Here is a 20420-nt window from a genome sequence, read left to right as displayed (position 1 = left end):
CAGAGTACGGTGAGCCGAAGTGAAAGGAGTTGCTGCTTAATGTTTATTATTTTGTAACTGGTATTCAGTGCCAAAGCATTGGAAAAAGCCAGTTAAGACTTACCAAATCCTAGCCCAAAACGTATAAAACTCCTATGGTTTGCTGCTTATAAAAAATGGAAAAGATAAAAAATTTCCAGATGGATTACAATATTTGCCTGTGCAGACTGAAGTATTGCATAATTGCTGCTCTGACTGTAAGAGCAGCACAGCAGAACAGAAATGGTTATCTTTACACCTCAGTGAGGAGGTCAAAAATAGGTATTTTTCTTTAAATTTCCTTTTGAAGGATATTTTTGGAAGAAAAATAGTTCAATTTTCAGCAGACAATTTCAGTTCGCATTTAGACACCCCCACACTTATTTTTCTCCCCACTGAAAAAAAATTGGTTATTATTGACCTGTTAAACCAAACGACATGGCTTTTCAGCAATCTGTACACAGTACAGAACCATTAGTGTTCCTGAAAAGGCTTCCATTTTTAGTGTACACATCTCCTCTTAAGTGCATTAGAACTATTGCATAGTTTCAAAGTCTTCAAACACAGTGGTAATCAGAATGCTTACACATGTACATAAATAATAGCATATCTCAAACATTTAATTAAAAATACACAGTATAGTGAAGGCTATGGGAAATCACTTCCATCATAGATGATAGGTCGCTCAACAGCCAAGTGATAAAACACTCTTTTTGAGATAAACCTGTCGAGGAAAGAAAGAGAACAAAAAGATCATGTTAGCTGAAGCCAACAAGAGAGGAAGCCTTCAAAGTGTATTCAGTCTTTCAGTTTACACTTGGGCAAAAAATTCACTGTTGTCAAAAAGAAGTACGCCTGTGCAATGGCTGTCAGGTTTGTTTTTAAAAAGATGACAATCCTGATTAAACTGTCTTGGAATGAGTCACAAATTACTTGTTTACTTCTGTTAACCCTCCCAGAGGTTCAGAAAGAAGAGTGGAATTCTGCTGTGGGGGTAGGAAAAGAAAAGCCCAAACAAGAACAACAACCAAAATTCTTGAAGACCTCTTGGCAAGTGAGGAAAAAATTCCCTATGCTGACTTCTGAATGGTGGAATAATGGTACCTCTGATCAGTTCCCCAGTGTGTAAAATCAAGCTCATTTCACCTTTACACCTGGCTAGGACCTACCTAGAGAATGTGTTATCAAATATCAGGGTGTAGATTCCAGCGTTTCTGACTTTCACCTGTCCTCTGATAGTTTCCTTATGAGAGTTGCAGCGAGTCATAGGGATAAGAACCTGTAATTCAATACAAATTCAAATGAAGTTTGCTATTTGCCCTATAAACTGGCATTTTCTTCCAGAAAACCTTGATTTCAGCCACCTTGAAACTCCCAAAGTGCATCTGTGCCTGCAAAACTAACTACTCTAACTGATTAGCATTAAAAATTCACCCAAACTAAAATCTCGCAGTGAGACATCTGTTTTCCTTTGATTATATCTTTACAGCATTAACGTATGGCTATTAACCTCTGCTTTAGAGATCGATTCAAATCCTGAACTTTTAAATGTTAATCTAAGAAACTTTAGTAACTTCAGCAAGTGGTACATTAAATCTATATTTCCAAGAGCAGGATTTAGCTAAAAATATCTTTTAATATACGTTTTTATACTCCCTGTGTAATAAAATAAGCTTTCTCAGCAAATCTTAATTGTTTATCTGAGCTTACAGCAAAAGTGTGTGTATCTGTGGTTCTATGTGTGTCTTGCTGTAAAACCTGAGCATAGCTGTCAGAAGAGCAGCTGACATAGACCAAAGATGACCCTATAAAACACAAAGTCTTACCAAAGAAATATATCAAGACAAAAGCAGCATTCATACTTCATTCAGCTTTCAGATTAAGAAAAAGAGATGTTTTACATGGAGTTAATGATGGTGCAGTGAATTACACAAGCTACATAAATTATTCCCCAGTAAATCACAGCCATAGAGTTCACCCCACCACAGTGGATTAAACCAACAGCTGCCTTGTCTTCAGCAAAACTTTCCAATTAGTTGAGTAAGTGTAATCCTAATGAAATATGGACAGCACATATAAAACTGGGTACCTTGGGCATTTGCAAAGAGATTTCCCACACCATCAAGGCACTTAAGTTCATGCTTCATTGTAAGAAATGTAGGTAAACCAAGAAATTTATCTGTTTCCCTGTGGATTCTACTCAGGAGCCTGGTAAAACCAGACTTAAAGAGTCTATAAACTCAGTGAAATTGAGGAAAAAAATTCAGACTTGGATGTTCAATTTTGCTTAATAATATTGGGTGAATTTCAGATGCAACCAACAGAAGCTACAGGGCTTTTCAACTCAGCTTTTGCAGGCAACATTAAAGATGTAGCTTTGCATTTAGCAGAACTGCAGCTTAACTGGAGAAACAAATCCTTAATGCAATAGCAACTGGCCTTCTGGTGAAGACCTCCTAGCAATACTTGTCAGTTGCTGTAGGCTGGATGAGTGTAGAGCACTACAGCCTCTAAGGTAGAAAGGAGACAAAGGCCTTACTTTGCACTGATCCAGCGGCGTGTCTTCCGACTCTTGGTAGACAACACTGAAGGATATGCTTTTGGGGTCTGATGAGAAGATCCAGCTAATTGTTAGTCCCATCTCTGTAACAGTGATGGGAATGATACTGTAGGTGCTGGATTTGATGAACAGCTCTCTGTTGCTTTCTCCAAAATTCATGATCTCTTCTACTGTAAGAGGTAATTTCATCCTGTGAGGGAAAAATATACAATTACTTGAAAAGATTCAATCCACTTACTCAGACAAAACCACTAATCATTGATTTTTATTTTCCATCTATTTTAGGTAGACTCCACAGCACATTTAGGACAGGTCCAAAAGATGCATGAAAATTCAGCCTCAGATGAAGGTAAAAACTACAAAAAAGCTGACTGATATTAAGAACCTTCACTGCTCTGGCACGAGTGGATTTTGTTCACTTATCTATTTCATTTCAACTAAAGAAAAACAGTGGAATAAAGAAAATAAATAAAGAAAAACAGGAATAAATCTTTTTCGAGTTATTACAAATAAAAAAGAAGTGCTGCCCTCTACTGTTCTTTTTAAACAAAAAGTAAGTTACCCGGTTTATTCCCCTTCCTAGGTGAAGATAAAAATTTGCACAGGAAACAGGAGGGATCAGGAGTACAGGTGGATGGAATGTGAACAGCAGCTCTGTTCTGAAGTGTTTAATGCTACATCTGGGTCTGTTTTACCCAGCCAAGCTGCAAAAAAACTGACTCAAAACACTTCCAGTTAAAAAGGAAATTCTTATCATCTAGATGATGGAGATGCTACAGCATTAGATGCTGTAATCTAATCTAATCCTACAGCATTAGATGAGCTGACTTCATTCTGGTATCTATTTAAGACTGTGAACAATGAGGCCCTAAAGCAGGAGAACACTAGTTACTTTCTTCAGGGGAAACCTGTAATTTCTAAGATCCATGCAATCTCACCGATATTACCCTAACCAAAACTAATCTCATCTGTCACTCTTCTTGCAAATTAATGAGATCAGAGCAAACTATAGTCTTGTCGTGTCTCAGGTGACCTTTGATTTTAACAAGCTAAATATCATTATTTATCTTGCCTTACAGCCCAGCCATTATTCTAGTTACTGCTTCATTTACCTGTATCCCTGAACAGCAGCAACAAGCTTGAAACATGGACTGATTTATCTCCTTGCAGTCAAAAGTTTAAAACCTTTCCTATAACTAAGGCAAAATTTCAAAGCTAGGTTTAAGGGGACAGTGTGCAAAGCTGAATTTCTCTAAGTCATGTGCATTTCCACACATTGGATTCCCTTCTTAGCTGTGCAAGTGACATGCTGTATCACTACTGCATATAACTAGGAATTTCAGAGCAGAGAATTGTGCACACACAGTCCACACAGAGCTTGAGCTGAGGCTTAGATTAATATTTGATGCTATGGCATGTATCAACCACAGCAGGCAAAACAGATTCTGGGAAGCCATGGGTAAGTAACAGATAGATGCTCCAAAATGCCATGATTTCCCTCTCTTTGGCAAAGGTCCATCTAGAGCTGCATTCCCTGACTTGCCCTCGCTGTTTCTTTCAGACGTTGCTGGAACTGCACAGCCTTCTCTCTAAACCCCCTTTGTGTTGACAGCAATTCCTGCAATAAAAATAGGAAATGTTTTCTCATGTGATGTGGACCTATATCTTTACTTCTTATTCCCCAGCTGCACTGAAGTTTTCTAGGACTGAAGAGAGAGAACCTGGTTCATGGCTGCAGCTCTTTGTGGTTGAGTTACACCCTCTCATCCTCCTCAGAATGAATTCTACTGTGAGACACAAGTGAGCAGCTCTTCCAGGAGCCTGCAAGGCTTGGGCTCACATAGCTGATATCTGAGCTCAGCCTTTATGCTTTCACCTATAGCAAAGAAATTGTTCTGCTTACATAATTTCTCCTGACTTCAGCAAGCATATCTCAGCATCTTGAGCAACTTGCCAGTCTTCGGATTCATCAAAGGTTGAAGATGTGCTGTTTCTAGAATAAGAAAAAGAAGGAAAATCATGATTCTCTGAGTAGTATATGATCAAATACAATCTGCATGCTGATGCCTCCCTAAAACAGAAACGTTTTGATAGTCCTGATACCAAATTCTAGTAATTCTTACTTGGCACATTCTAGTGACAAAACAGGGCACAACTTCAGGCCCCTTCTGCTCACCACTGTGCACAAACATAAAACTGTTTATATCCTGGTTTCATGAGCTAAAAGGAATACATATATACCTCCAGAAAATCTTTTCTGCAATCATTACATACCTTTCTTATTGAGATGATAACAGGTTTTGAAGATTCTTCCGCCGGTGGGAATTAGAGGGGCAAACACAAGCAAAACAGTCTGCACTCGTTCCTCAAACAAAGCTTGCAAAAGGATAAGATGTCTCCCTGGATTTAATCTGAGAGGTGTTTTACAGACATATTGTCTAGTTCCTTACTCTGACAATTGTACACAAAACATATTCTATTGCTACAGAATTGCTACCACCTGTCTTCTTTTTATACAAAAATACTGCATGATTCAAACACAAATACACCGAAGATACTGTTTCAAGATAACAAAGCAGGATGCGTCCTCCACACCCAGCCAGCAGTGAAGCAGTGGGAAGAACCTGCTATCCACTCCTTACCTCAAAAAAGTTGTATACTCTGGGTGTACACTGGAGTAGCATCAGGTATGAATTACAGGGCTGGACACAGAGAAGGATGAGTTTGAGCGTCAGGAAACAAACACTGATAGTTTCCAAGCAAGTTAGCTTCTCTGACTGATTCTTGTTTTGTTTCTCTGCATTCCAGCAGTTTGAGACAATTAAGCTGTCATTCCCAGAAAAAACACCAAGGATTCTTATTTACAGGGAACCAGCTGGTTAGTTCCTTCCAAAAACCAGCAGAATCTAATAAAATGTAATACCATATGTTCTTCTGAACCATCAAGTGCAGTAATGCCCCAAGAGAGCATAGAGCATTGGTCTACACTTGCTGTAGACCAATTCTCAAAACAAATGCACAGTTCAGCATTTTCTTTTAAATCCAATGGGACATTGCTCTACTAGCAGTACTGCTGAGCAGAAGAGCAGGAGAAAATATCTCCTTCAGGTGGTTCTGAGCAGCATCTGAATACACTGTGTCAACACATGCAATCACATGTCAGTTTAGTGCAGTGGCATTATTGTTTATAAACAGGATGAATTTACTGTTATGACTGCAAATTAAACTGCACCCACTGTCTACACATTTCCTGAACTGTTATCTCAATATTCCTGTTATTTTATTCTTGTAGCCTCTTGAGTAATTCTTGACTTCTTCAGAGTCACGCCACTACTGTTAATACCCTAAAGAGACAGATGGGATGTGCATGGGAGATTCAAAGCTGTAATTAAGTGCCAAAATCTGAGCTGTAACCAGATACTAGGAATGTAAGAATGAAGCACTTACTACGTGTTGGTCCATAAAGGTTAGTACAACATCTGTGCAAATACTTACTGATACAAATAATTTCATTATTAACTATCTTTATACAACCAGATAAGAAAACTGAGTCAGGAAAAAAAAAAAAAAAAAAAAAACAAAGAAAAAAAACAACACCCCAACCCCCTCCCCCCCCCCCCAAAAAACCAACAACAACAACAACAACAAAACAAAACAAACAAACAAACAAAAAAAAAAACACCAGTAAACTAGAAAACTAAACTATAGCTTGTAAGCCTACCCATATATTTTGCTTGCACAGTGGGAACAGCAACTGGCTTCATACATAAGTCTCTCATCCCACCAGGTCAACTACACAGGTTAATTTTACAGCCTTGAATTCATGCAGAGCAAGAGAACTACACAATTACAGGATTTTCAGAAGTGTGAAACTCCAATATTTCCTACACAATGCCATTAGAGTTCTTGATTTAATTCATTAATTTCACCTTTCATTTGGAAACCTGAAACAGAAGTTAAATCCCAGAACCAATATATGTTCCGTGTTCTCCTCTAACGCATGATTTTTGTTATTCCTGCTGCTGCTACCCAATACATGGTTAGGTGGTTAGCTTGTCACTTGGCTGTTCAAACCAATACATTCACCACACATCTAAGGCTAAGGGAATGCTAAGTCTCCTAATTTGTGTATTAAACAAAAATGCCTTATAATCACAAAATCCTCCCTATCTTTATGATATCTCACTGTGTCAAACAGTCTAAACAAAGGTCTGCTAGACTATAATGTACGAAACAGTATAATTTTTCCCCTGACAGGAGAATTTGTTCTTGATCCGTTCACCCTTTGTGTCAGCACTAAGGATGTTCCTGCAGCTTGCCAGGTCCCCAGATTATGAATATCCATCCACCCTCTGGCGTACCTATTTAAACAGTCTGTATTGTTTTCCTTCTTTTTCTTTTTAAAGGTGAAATGAAATGGGGCTAAAAGCAGACAGAACTGAAACATGGAAAAGACACTACAGCAAGAAGAGAACAGCCCTTGATTCAGCAAAGCCTGAAGACACAAATTGTTGGAAGCTGATAGAGCATTTTGAAGAATTATTGCTTCATTCTTGTTCTTATGCACTTCCTCAGGCACCTGCTGTTGGTCACTGTCCCTAAGGTGGATGGTCTGGTCCAGTGTGTCTGTTCTTGGAAAACATTTCTTACAAATGATACTAAAAATACTGTGGCCAACATCATAAATGGCTTGGGGAGTTAAAAATTGGAAGTCCCTTTTAGAATTAAAACCTGAAAAAAGCTGTTTCAAATCTGGACTCAGCAATTTTCAGTTTTCATAAACACCTGAGCTCTGACAGCTGTAGCTACATGTCTGAGGCATCAGCTTCATGTGGCTGAGCAGTGAAATCCCAGAAGCCATCTGCCTGTCAGCAGTGCAATGATTTCTGGAGAGATCTTCTGTCATCCAGGTGAGAGTCTTACCGAATTGTGTGAAAGGCAGAAACCTGAAACGGAGACTGGAGGCTGTACAGAGCCCCTAACAGCTGCTTAGCCCAGCAAACACATCTGAAAATGCAAAGAAACAATCAAAGGCATTATGCTGAAGAGCACCAATGATTCCCTGGACCTGCTGTTATCTAGCAGGTCAGACCCACCCCAGGCACCCTAACTTAGTTATTAGCCTTCCTCTCCAACCCAACAAAGAGCAGTGAAAACAGAAAGAGGACAGTAAAGGATCAGAAGAAAGGATACCACACACTGCCCTTGACATGGGCAAGAAGAGAGACATGATTTGGGATAGAACATGGGGGATACAGAGCTCACTGAGTTTTTAACAGGGTGCAAGACAGTGTCTTGCATGAAGGTCTATGGGTGGAAAAGGGATGGAAGTGTTAAGGGCAAACCCTGGTATGTGTTGAAATGGGAAAGCATCACACGGACAGCTGCAAAACTACACAAAAAAAAGATGGCTGGACATGAAGATCCATCACTGTGTGCTATGGGTGAGCTGCTATAAAGGAAATCTTAGCTACTTCTCAAAAAAGTATGTATGGCTTAGGCATGCTACATCCAGTATGAAATAAAAACAACTAGCAAACAATACAAAAGGACTCCCCAGCCTTAAATCTGGTCACACTCTATCTTCAAGACAAGAGACAAAACAGAGAAAGCAAGCAAGGGAAACAATCATGACAAAGGAATATTTCTGTGTTCCAGGAGACAATGTGCAAAATTTTTTGTTGTTGTTGTTGTGGTGGTGGTGGTTGTTTGGTGGTGGGGGGGGGGGAGGGGGGACAGGGTTTGTTTGGGTTTTTTTGTTGTTGTTGTTTGTTTAGTTTTGGTTTTGGGGTTTTTTTTGTTTGTTTGTTTGTTGGTTTGGTTTGGGATTTTTTGTATTATGATAGGGAGGAGATTTGGCAAAGGCTGTGAGATGAAGACAGCTTTCAAACATTGCATTTGCAAAATATTCAGAACAAGCAATTAGGGATTACCAGGGTGCTTTCAAGTCCCCTTCCCAGCAGGAGGCAGCAAACAGACGACTGAAAATCAACACTAAAAATACTGACAAGCTGCTGCCAGTATAGCCCAAATACTGCAGCCTGTAGGTCACCAAGGCTACAGCCACATCTGTGCGTAACACTAGTTAAGATACCTTTGAATTTTCTTTTCACAAAATTCTTTAGAGGCAATTCAGGGAAACTGAGGCAGAATTATAGGCGAGATATGGCAGAAGCAGTTTCTGGCCTGAGTTTACACCAGTATCCACCAAGAGCCCATAGTCCTTTCAGCAGAGCTGCTGCCCAGCCCTCCCTGTACCTCCACAGAGGCTGCTCCATCCCAGAGGCTGCAGGTACCCTGCAGCCAGGGTGGTGTCTGCACCCAAGGTCCTTCACAGCTTTACACTCAAATGTTCTTCAGACTGATCCATCCAGGAGTAACAGCTACTTTCTCAGCCCACTCCCTATAGAGGATAAATTCACACAACCCATATGTTACCACACAGCTTAAGCACTGCTGTGTCATCCTCATACCTTATTCTGCAACTGAAAATAACTGATAAAAGCAGGTGGTTATCACAACCTATTGCTCCCCTGTTAGCCAGGAACAGTTTGTGAATATTTAGCACCTTGCTCCCAGTTTGTTTCCTAGAGGCACAGAAATTGCTATCACATGCAATGAAACAATGCAATGCATCAATCATCACAATGCAATGAAGCACAAGGGAGAACTCAGTTTTTAAAGAGCATGACACAAGAAATGTACACTTCTTGTGTCAGTGGCGTTCTTTCAATAAATGATGCTGCAGAGATAAGTCAAATTTGGTGCTGTATTTCTTTATACACATTTGCAGGTACGAAACTCAAGTAGTCAGAGATACAAGCTCACTGCTCTACAAGTCAGAGTCCCAGAAGCACTCCAGCTATGGTAGCACAGGCTGATGCAAAAATCTGCCTGCATGGGTTTGTTTCTCTAGTGTTTTCCTCTCTTGCAGAACCAAGGGACACTTGAAACGCTTTACATTAGAACTCACTGGGTAAGGTCTTTCAGCCACTCCTAAGATTCAGAGGTGAGTTCTGCTAATCTTATGCTGGGTAATATCTTGTAGTAGGATTAATCTCACAGAAATAAAGTTTTTGTAGCTCAGGAGAGAGGGGATTTAGCTTTTGGGCTAAATCTTTAAAAAGCCAATAAACCTATCTCACAAAAGACTTAATTTACCAGGTAAACAGCTTGCAAAGATCGCTGTTTTAGGGTTGTTACTTTTATCTGCTGGCAACAACACTGACTGCAGGGCTGTTAAGGAGAGGCTTAAGGAGTCAAGCCTCTCTTTAACTTGGAGAGCTGACACTGCAAAACCCCATCAACACTTGAGAGGGAGGGTGATGGAGTGGGCTGACAGAGAATTGGTAAATCCTCCCTCTGAGAGTAATACAAATGTAGTACATTTATGAAAATACTCCATTTTTTTAGTAAGTCACTTGAAATGGGGAAAGGAAGAAGTGCTGCCATTTGATGATGTGATTGACATCTAAAGAACAAGATGAGGCTTAACTGAACCACAAATTCTGAAGAACTCATTGAGACTCAAACCTTGCCTTTTGGGACAGGTCCAACCCAAGCCAAACGACTCTGATGCTCAGAGTCTGCAACCTGAGCCTAAACGGTGAAATTCGGCAAAACAAATTCTATTTCTCTCATGGGTTTCCCCAGAAATCCTCAATTCAAGCACTAAATCACTGATGTATTAGAAAGCTTAATCCTTATACTGTTTTCAGAAGCCTCTTTGTAATTGTCTTTTGAGTATGCTTTTGAGGCCCCATCAGTACAAATCTGGTAACAGATGATGTATTCAAATCCACCAGCTGTTGTGTTTGGGTCTTGACTGTCAAGACAATCCTCTTCACCAAATAAATAGATTTGCTTTTGTCTGTCATGGATGCTTTACCACAACTCTTATCTGTTAGCACTTAGGATTTTGTCTGTCTGCTGGATGCATTAGGATTTAATTATTTGCTGAGTAAAAAATCTCAATATGTCTCCTTCTAGGCTGCGTTTAAAAAGAAGGCAACATGGCAACTACAGATACTGCTAACTTTTATTATGATTTCTCCATCCTGATCCCTATGTAAACAGAAATGAGATTTTTCATATTAATAAGAGTCTTCCTGCCACATAGGAATTTTGTTGTTTTCATCTGGCCAAGCAGAAAATGCACTGATCTTTGTCATACTAAGTTTCTACATGAAACTGAAGACATTGACAGAAACTGACAGTACTTTTGCTGAACATGGCTATAGCTGACTGGGTTTTTCTTTGGATCCCCACTCTGGGCATACTCTGCTGCTCAGAAGTGGACTTCAGGCAGTGTACATGTCCTATATGGGACTTGTATACACTTCAATGTTAACTCTAACATCTATCATCTTTGACCAGTTCATTGCTGTTACTTTTGCCACCAAAGCCCAACTGTCAAACTGAGTGAATGACGTGGGGCAAATTAATCTCTGCCTTGTTTGGGTGATCTCACAAGCATTTGCTGCACCACACTTTGTTTTGTGGGAGGTGCTAATTTTCATACGGCAATGTGTCAGGAAGAATAGGCAAACTGTTGCACAGAACTGGTTCTTGAAGTGAATCAAGTGACACTTGCTTATTTTATTCCCATACTAGCCATGGTCATCTGCTACTCACTAATTATTAAAACCTTACTGTGTGCTAAAAGTCTTCAAATGAACAAATCTGTAAGAATACTTTCTGTAGTTGTCCTGGTTATTCTTACCCAGACACCCTATTCTTTCTTCAGATTAATAAACATCCTAGATAGAAGCTTCAAATTGAACAGCAGCTTTGAATATGCAATTACCATAACAAAAGCTCTTGCTTATTTTTATGGCTGCCTTAACCCTCTATTTCTTCACAGGAATGAAAATCAGGAAGTACTAACACAAAATTATTAAAAAATCAAGATGTGCTAAATGGCAAGTTATAGGTCAACAGTGGCAAACCACCGAAGAGGAAGACTCTAAACCTTTTACTGCTTTATATAGTGCGGTAAAGTGCCATAAGCATGTACCCACTATAAAACTGCCTAGAAAATCTGGCAACTATTTTTCAGCTTTTTTTTTTTGTTTGTAAATACTGATGTTGGGACCCTGAGTGAAAAAGGAAATACAATACCATTACTAAAACCCCTGTGATCAGCTCAGAACCAACCTATTTTCATCATGATACATCATTGCTTCCTGCTTTTTCAATCCAAGCTGTAGCTGAGTTAACTGTGCAGAAGATCTTCAAAAAGTATAAAAAACAATGAGATAAAACTCTACTTTTCATGACATAAAAGTAATTTGAATTTCCTGAGTCCCAAATCTTCTGACCTGCTGGTTTTCTATGAATGGTGTTAATGAAAGCTTTTATGAGTTGTTTCAAATATATTACATATTTTAGTGCAGCCCATTCATTTAATGAGAATTCACGGATTAACAACATGTATATTTCAATCTTCATGCTAGGTTTCATGTGTGGTTGGGGTTTTTTGGATGTTTTGTGTTTGGTTTTTTTGTTTTTTGCTTTTTTTTTCCATCTAGGACAAAATCCTTCAGCATTCATCTAAAATTTCTGTAATAGAGCAGCATTTACATCTGCCTTTCATCTAATATCAGGTTCACAGTCTGAATGTCCCATGCACATCTTTGTATCTTATATCTGATAACAGAGTTCATGTTGCCAGGTTACCAGGCCCCTTGTAAATACCAGGGATATGAGATCACACACATGGGCTCCAACACTGAGCAGTGTTTCTGTAGATGCAAGCTCTCACACCCTGACTCCCCACACATTCTTTGCATCATGACATCTTTCTGGTCTGTTTTTCCTGGCACCTTGGTTCCCTTGTCACAAAACTGCGGATTCGTTGTTGTTTCCCACACTTGTTCCACCAGTTCTCCCTTTCCACCTGTGGTCTTTCTGCTTGGAGGCAAAAAGATGTGCAGGGAGCAGAAAAGTGTTCAAAAGCTCTTGCAGAAAGCAGTAGAACAGGTGTGGGGACTGGAATATGGAAAAGAAAGAAGGGACGTTGCAGAGGAGCAAAGAGAAGACTTTATGCAGCTATGGGTTGCTTGCAATAAAGGCAGTGTTGGGTCTGGCTCAAAGGGCCAAAGTCCTTTTCATTACAACTTTGAAATACCAATTTTAACTGCTTCAAACCATTCTTGCAAAAACCACACTCTCTGGATATTCCTTTACTCCCCATTAATACCCAGGCCTTCCTATCAGAGCACTACAACTCAGAGGAACCTGACCCTTTTTGGCAGCAATGTGCCCATCTCACTGTTTTTCCCCTTAGGAAACAGCTGCTGAGGCAATCCCTTCCTTACTACATAATCTCTTGTTTCTCCCACAGTGAAATATCCTTTAAAATAAAGCTACAAAGGAATGTGGTGTTACTGCATGTCACGTGCCATCTCAACACACAACTGCAATGCAGGCTTTGCCAGCATAGGGTGGCAAGAGGTGCTCCTGTCCCCTCTTCTTCCTGGCTGGTTCTGCACTGGGCAGGGAATGCTTCGGACCACATTCACTTCCCCCTTTCGACTACACCACACCCTGCCCAGCCACGTGAGTTGTAATTAGGTCAGCAAAGAGTGTTATGAGTCATCAAAAAAAAAAACCAAAAAGAATCCAAACCAAAGCAACCACAGTGCAGACAGACTGAGATGTTCTTTCCACCACTACCAAAGTGTGAATAAACTCTTTGCTCCTGTACCAGGCTAGTGGCAACTTTGGGGTTTTTCACTCTGCCGCTGTCTATGATCTTGATTTTTCTGCTGCAACATTTAGTGCAGGCATGTTATGCCTACGATACACAAAAATGGAAACACAGTACACAGGTTTATCCTGGGGCCCTTTGTCTTACAAAAAAATATGCAAATGTGAATGCTTTAGAAGTAAGGGCTTAAAAATACAACACTTCAAAAGAAAACCCACGAGCCTTGAAGTAGCAGGATGTATCACAATTGCACAATTAATCTCAATTTCTCACATTAAAGATTTTGATCAGGTTGGTCCAAACACACATAACAAACCTGAAAGGATGAAGTTACTGCTACTTAACCTTTAGGAAAGAGCTACTTCAGGTCAGCCAGAGTTATGCTGGTACAATCATCTCTCTTATCCTGCCACACACCTCTGCAGTTGATGATTAATGTGAGTTTTAACTGATTCTTAACTGACCTGTACCAATAAAGGTAGCCTCTCAAAATTTGCTGTTATTAAATAATTTTGTTGTAACTGTTTCATGTCACTTCAAGAAAAGAACAACAGTGGCAAGGCTAAGTGAAGAGACCAAGTGAAAAATAGAGTAAAAGTACAGTAGGCACCAAAAGGGGGAAAAATAGGAACAGGAATGTCCTTTAAGGCAATTCACTGCTTTAAGGACCAACTTGCATTTTCAGTCCAGTAAGGACTCACACTTAGTATTCTAAGTATGGTCAGTGTGAAAATCTCTGCTGTCAGTCAGAGTAAGATCATAAGAAACTATGTCAACAGAGCATGTCAATCACAGATCTACTCAGACAGCAAGCCTCCCTTCTCTTCCCTTTCCTGGCTGCTCATCTCCTTCATTTTTCAAGCTCCACCAGCTGGTTCAAATCTCTGGCAAAACCTATTTTACTTGGATTATTTTCAGCAGATCTCATTAAAGAAGTTTAGCCTGAAAACAGATTTATTTGTATGCCTTCCTCAGACCTGCATCTAGCAATCAGTATCTTGGATCCTTTGTGTGTTCCCCAGACAGTATATCAAAGCAAATTCTACTCCAAATATTGAAATTGTCATGCAAAGAGAACATTACTGGAATGCCAGTGGAGACTATGTGAAGTTTCCACCTAGAAATCAGGCCACATTTAGCTGACACTCTAGAAAGAAAAATAATAAAGATGGTAAGTCTACATGAAGTTCAAGGTGGTCAACCCAGTACAGCAAAGAAATCTGCAGCAATCAAACCAGTAGCTCACAAAGTCACTAAACTGCAGGTCCTTGAACTGTGGAGAAAACACAGCAGAAGATTTTTAGTACATCTCTCATGGGCTGCTGTCAAAGATAGGACAGCGGGTTGGCAGAACCTTTGCTCATACTCAGTAAAGTGGCTCTGGCACATTTACTCATGAACAACAAAAGTATCTCATGCTGCACTTCCTGCTCCTGTGCTAAGTGACACTCAAGCTTTGGGTACACGTGTACTCCTCACCACAGAAACAAGTGAGAAAACCTGTGTGCTGTCACAATCAGCACTGTGCCCTGCTGTTTTTCTTTAACATGCACCACAGGCACCGCACCATCATCTGACTCATGTATCAGTTTCTAGATCTCTCCCATAACACAAACCCACAATCAACACCACATGCTCAGGTCATCTGCAATGCAAGAAGATATTGCAAAGAGAGAGAAGTGGCCAAGGCTCTATCTATACACTGATTCTTGGATGGTAGCCAAGGCTCTGTGGGGATGGCTGAAGAAATGGAAAGAGGCGAACTGGCAGCATAGAGGAAAACCAATTTGGGCTGCTGAAGAGTGGAAAGATATCGCTGCCCACTTAGAACCATTCTCCTCTCCAGTGCTCCAGGCTAGTGGGACCTTCCAAACACCTTCCCAGATATAATGGGAAAAGTCAGGTGTCATTTGTGTTCTCTGCAAAGAATGTCTTAAGTTCAGAGTACAACCACAGTAGGACTCTACCACCTGGTCATGAAACTGCTAACAAAAGGCAACATAGGATAAAGCACTATTTCCTGGCTCTCCTGCTTAAAATCTGACAAGAGAAGCTGGACAACCTTTAAAAGTTTACATGGTGAAAGTAAGTTGTTCCATGGGTGCTCTTCAAGAATAGTATCCCCTTGGTTAGTGGCAATCCTTTCTTTCTGCCTGAATACTTTGTCAGACAAGATGAATTTAGACTAATTTCAAATTAAAACAAATGGTGAGCCACTTTCTCTTCTCCTGGTTGTTTTCTCCAGAGCTAACTCACCTGTAATAAACCTGCTGTGATAGCATGAATTGAAAGAAGTAGTACATTTCACTTTTTTCTTCGTTAAACAAACAAACAAAAATTTCCCACCACCACAAATTCTCCTTTTGCAAAACAAAGACAATACCAAATTCACAAGGGCATTGTGAAGCTCCATTAATGTCTGCCCAGTACATGATAAGCAGGAATATACTGTCAGTGTTAATTGTACACTAAGTAGGCAGCATACATTTAAGGTATTTACCAAGAAACAACTATGTAGAATTTTGAAAAGCCTTTTTTTTTTTTTTTCCTTACCAAATAACCAAATAAACAGGTCTGTACTGTCTGTCTTCAACCCAAACTGCAAGTCATTGTGGTTTATACTGGAAATGGTTCTGCTGAGTGCAAAAGGGTCTAGGTCTGCTTTCTCAGCAGCAGACTACTCTGTGACTATTTTCAGTTTAGCATTTAGATTTATCCTGTCTATTTTTCTACTTGGAAGCAAAGCAAGTAAATAATTTAGGTGAAATTGCTCTTTTTGTTTTTTCTTCTCAAAAGACAATATATTTTACAGAACAGAATTTTTGTAAAACATTTTGAAAATATCTGAACAATAGTAAAACAATATTTTGCCTAAAAATGGATACACATTAAACTGTAATACAACAATGTAATTGCAAACCAAGTATTTGGATATTCAAATGGCTTTAAATCCTTTTCCATTAGTAATTTATGTAGAAATAGATGTTAAGAAATTACTGAAATCTTCACTCACTCCCATTTTCTTAAGAATGAAAACAACAAACTTGTGCCAGATGTAGCTACACAATTGTTCTTTTCTGTAAGCTCTCATCTTCAAGGTAGTAAGGATGTCTACAGACACAAAAAGCCTGAGTGCTGACTTTAATGGTGACAGCTGGCCTAATGACAGCACAGAGCTGGACTACTCCCCTGTGTGGTGGTGAAGCAGCATGGAGTGGTTTAGATTTACTAGATTGAATGCTGACTGTACAAATAGACCAAAATTATCTTGTGTTGCTCTACTGAACATGTGGCCTGGGAACAGAGGTGTTCACTTTACACAGAGGTTGACTACTCTCACTGAATGGGGGAAAAAGAAGAACATTCTAAAGCATATCCCAATGAGTCCCCTCTTTGAGAAGCAGCGTTTACTCACAGATCTGTCACACTTTGATCCAGAGAGTCTCTTTCCATCTGACTTTCATTGTGGAGAGAGTCTGATTCCTGTACTTGGCACAGCTCCTCATCAGTGATTATATCAAAAGCTGCATCATCTGGAGGTTTAGAGGCTTCACTTGCAACTGTACCAAAAAAACAAAAAAAAAACCCAAAAAAACAAAAAACCAGAGAAGAAACATAAACACTATTAGCTGGTCATCTGGAAAAAAAACAAGCAAAGCCCTAAGGGGGAAGCCTGGGCCATTCATCTTCATTTACAGAAGCATTAGATAACTATTAAAACTAATGGAAAATCTTGAGCTGACTGATATTCATTTAATATATATGAACATTTAATCCATAACATGAACATTTAATTCATTTAATATATATTGAGAGAAATCTCAATACCAATCAAATTCAAAGAGAGGATCAGTCCCACCCTGAAAACACTCCATGACCTTCTGCAGGTCATCGGAGCAGAAGGTGACCACGTGATTTCTTAGAGACTGTTGAAGAACCCTACTTATTTCATGCAAAAAATAAACTAACCAAAAGCCCTCTCAGGTGACACAGGCGATTCCAATGAAGCTGGTGATCCTTCCTGGTTGGCACTGGATCCAGAGTCATCTGCACTGTCCACAATGACTCTAGGCTTATTAAAGCAAGCTCTGCAGCAACGCTCCTTTTTTCCACCAAGCTTTGTCACCATGTAGTTGTTGCAGCAGTAGTAGCAGAAAATGCGGCCACACATTCTAGAAATGATTCAAAACCAAAGGTGTTAGAAAAGTACCACATACAGCCGGAACATATCTCCATGACAGAGTTTGGGGCTCTCTCATAATGGTCTTGTTTCCTGCAAAAGCATGAAAGTACACCCATTGGCAGAACTCATTACAGACAATGCTCCTTTCTGAAGTGAAGCAAGTGTTCATGACAAGCACAGGACAGAAATTCACACTTTGCTACCTTAATAAACAGGTAAAACAGAAAAACTAAAACAAACAAACAAACAACCCCAAAAAACCAAACCCAACCAAATAAACAAAAAACAAATGCTAAAAAAACCCCCCAAAACCCCCCAAAAACCCCAACTATAAAACCAAAAAAAACCACCCCAAAGCCAAAAACAAATAAACAAACAAAGAATATAAAGATATAAAACAATCAAATGTCCACAAATATACAATACAAATAAATAATATTTATATTAAGTACATAAGAAGAAAATTAACTTAATGCTACACAGTCCAAATCTCACAGACAGGTAGAAAAAAAAACTTGATTTGATTATAAGGACTTTAAAAACAGGTCTGTATATCTCTGCTTCATAACAACCCCTCTTCCCTTCAGAAAGGAAAAAAATCCAGTATATGACACATATGTGTACATTCATCCCTCCTGCCCTCTCGACTCTGAAGTCTTGCAGTATTAAACTTGTCAACTAATTTTTAATGAGCATGTTGAGATTTTCATGAAGAAAAGCACCCATAAGGGATGACTGCTACTCAGCAAATTTAATGGTTTTGTTTTTCTGAATCATTTAAATCATTACTGGGTGAAGACACAAGTAGCTATCAAAGACCTTAGCAGGAATGAGTAACTTGGAAGTTGTTACCCAAAATTACTTCACCATTCACTAATCCTTATAGAATGTTGTTTACATTCACATGAAATGGAAATAGTACCAGTGCTTCCTTTTTTTCTTACACGACAAATCAGGTCATGAGGGTAAGGAACAGCAAAGAGACAAACCAAACATATCACTAGGACCCTGAAATGTATCCATTTAAATACTTTTTAATAAATCTAGATTGAATAACTAATACTAACTGTAGGAGAAATAATTTAATATCCACTTTAAAAACAAAAGATTACTCTGCAATAGTTAATTATCTCTGAACATACCTAGTGTAAGTAAACAAATTCATAATTGCACAGCATGTTGAATCTTGTTCTGGAATATTTCCAGATATTTCCATCGCAGCGGCAAAGCCATCCTAGTGAATATTGTTTAGAGCAAGAACAGAGCAGTGCACAGTCCTCCAAAGAAACACACTATACAGTGTGTGATTATCTTTATTTCCAGAAATTAAAAACTAACTGACTCCCCAAGTCCCCAAGTTGCATCCAAATCTTTGTCTTAATACATGTCAAGGGATCTTTCCAATAATGTCTTATCCCCTTGTAAGGTCATGTGCTCTTTCAGCCTCTACAAATTCAGTTATCAACAATTTTGATCATCGAACTGTGAGCATTAAGAAATATTTCCTCCACGTAGACGATCATACTGAGTTTTAATTTTGGACAGTGCAATACAGTTCAACAACTGACCTGCAGTGGTGTCGGCGCACCATCCATGAGAACTCTCTCTGGCAGTCCAGACAGTGATTAACTTCTGTGTCCCCCTGCCACCTCTGCTCTGCACTAAGCTTCTGCTGGAACTCCAGAGCGTCGGATTTTTGCCACAAAGCGTCCTTATCTCTGCAGTGTCACAGTTGAAAGAAAGAAAAACACATTGAAGTTGTCTGTGTTGGTTTATTGTTAACCAACCTCAACTGGAATGCTGGCAAAAGCTTCACAGTAAAAATTCCTTTGCTCCTAAAATTCTGAGGAGCTTTTAGACATAAAGATAATCAAAAAACCTACTGCAGCTTCTGCAAAGACAGGGGGAAGAACACATGCCATGCAGAGAATTACATATTTTTTCAAAACAGACAGCAAATTAAGGAGATATTATTGGGTGTTACATTTTTTGACTATATTATGAAAATACAAAATTTCAACTGCTAGTGAATTTGGCCTTTACTTGTATCTTCAATTTGGGAACACAAGCCTGGATGAGCTAAGCAGTATCTCTGAACATCCTAAGCACAGATTTTAATTTCTGCTTGTAGTGTATTTTGATGCCAACCTGATAAGTTCTATCAAACGCTCTTCAAGGAACTGCTTTGTTCTTGTCAGATCATCCAGTTCAGCAAATAACTTCTGGTCACTGCTATCTTTGTCTGCTGCCACTTTGCTGAGCTTCTCAGTGTAATCCAGGATCTTCTCTTTTGCTTCATCAGCTTCTTTTTGGATCCTGATCAAAGACAATTATGAATCATTTTTAGCTCATGTAAATTTAAGTCTTCCCTGTGGAAGGAAGGGCTCCTTCACCCTGACAAACAGGTAGTTTCAGTGAAAATTTTCTCAGCATGAGTATTTTTTAGAGTTTTTAGACAGAATCTCCCCAAATTTCTGCACTACTGAAAATGCACATAGATCCATTACTTCACGAATAGAGCCAGCAACCAGCAATTTCTTGGATGCCCTGCTTATAGTAAAGCTTATGATGGCTACCAACCACCAATAATACAGATGATATCAGCACAAAGATATAAAAATACATTAGCCTATTGGGTAACCTATTAGACTCTGTGTGAGCCCATGCCTCATAAAGATCTATTTCTGACTGCCAGATTATCCACACCACACAGGCCAACGCTGAATACCTTGAAAATACATCCTGAATTAGATTATTAAAGCTGATAAGAAACCTGGCAGACATGCAGGATGTGGTCCCACTCAGATAATTCTTACTGATTCCCTTAAACTTCACAAAGAGGAGATAAAAAACAAATTGTCCAAAAGTACAAATTTTCCATTCCTTACAAAAAAACCCCCAATATTGTTTTAATTTTGTGCTTAACCTACAAGGTAAAAAAGAGGCTA

At 39.2% G+C, this 20420-nt stretch overlaps 1 protein-coding gene across 4 annotated transcripts in view; it reads right to left on the bottom strand.

The window, feature by feature from the left end:
* Positions 1–617: 617 nt before the first annotated feature.
* The window catches only part of FYCO1 (FYVE and coiled-coil domain autophagy adaptor 1), a 41711-nt gene continuing 21908 nt past the window's right edge, over positions 618–20420 (bottom strand). For 2 of the 4 annotated variants that reach the window (XM_066321050.1, XM_066321032.1), the window contains 8 exons: positions 19621–19788; positions 19041–19190; positions 17259–17461; positions 16705–16849; positions 4482–4571; positions 2558–2768; positions 1188–1297; positions 618–742 (listed from right to left, as the gene is read on the bottom strand). In XM_066321050.1, the coding sequence (XP_066177147.1) occupies positions 667–742; positions 1188–1297; positions 2558–2768; positions 4482–4571; positions 16705–16849; positions 17259–17461; positions 19041–19190; positions 19621–19788 (1153 nt within the window). In that variant the 3' untranslated portion in view covers positions 618–666. Of the gene's footprint in view, positions 743–1187; positions 1298–2557; positions 2769–4481; positions 4572–5246; positions 5281–7501; positions 7586–16704; positions 16850–17258; positions 17462–19040; positions 19191–19620; positions 19789–20420 lie in introns of those variants that run through there. The other 2 variants (XM_066321022.1, XM_066321041.1) reach the window with 2 other exon arrangements.

This window comes from Sylvia atricapilla, chromosome 1, assembly GCF_009819655.1.
Source record: "Sylvia atricapilla isolate bSylAtr1 chromosome 1, bSylAtr1.pri, whole genome shotgun sequence".
In the NCBI taxonomy this organism is placed as follows: Eukaryota; Metazoa; Chordata; class Aves; order Passeriformes; family Sylviidae; genus Sylvia; species Sylvia atricapilla.
This window is presented reverse-complemented; position numbering and strand designations above follow the sequence as displayed.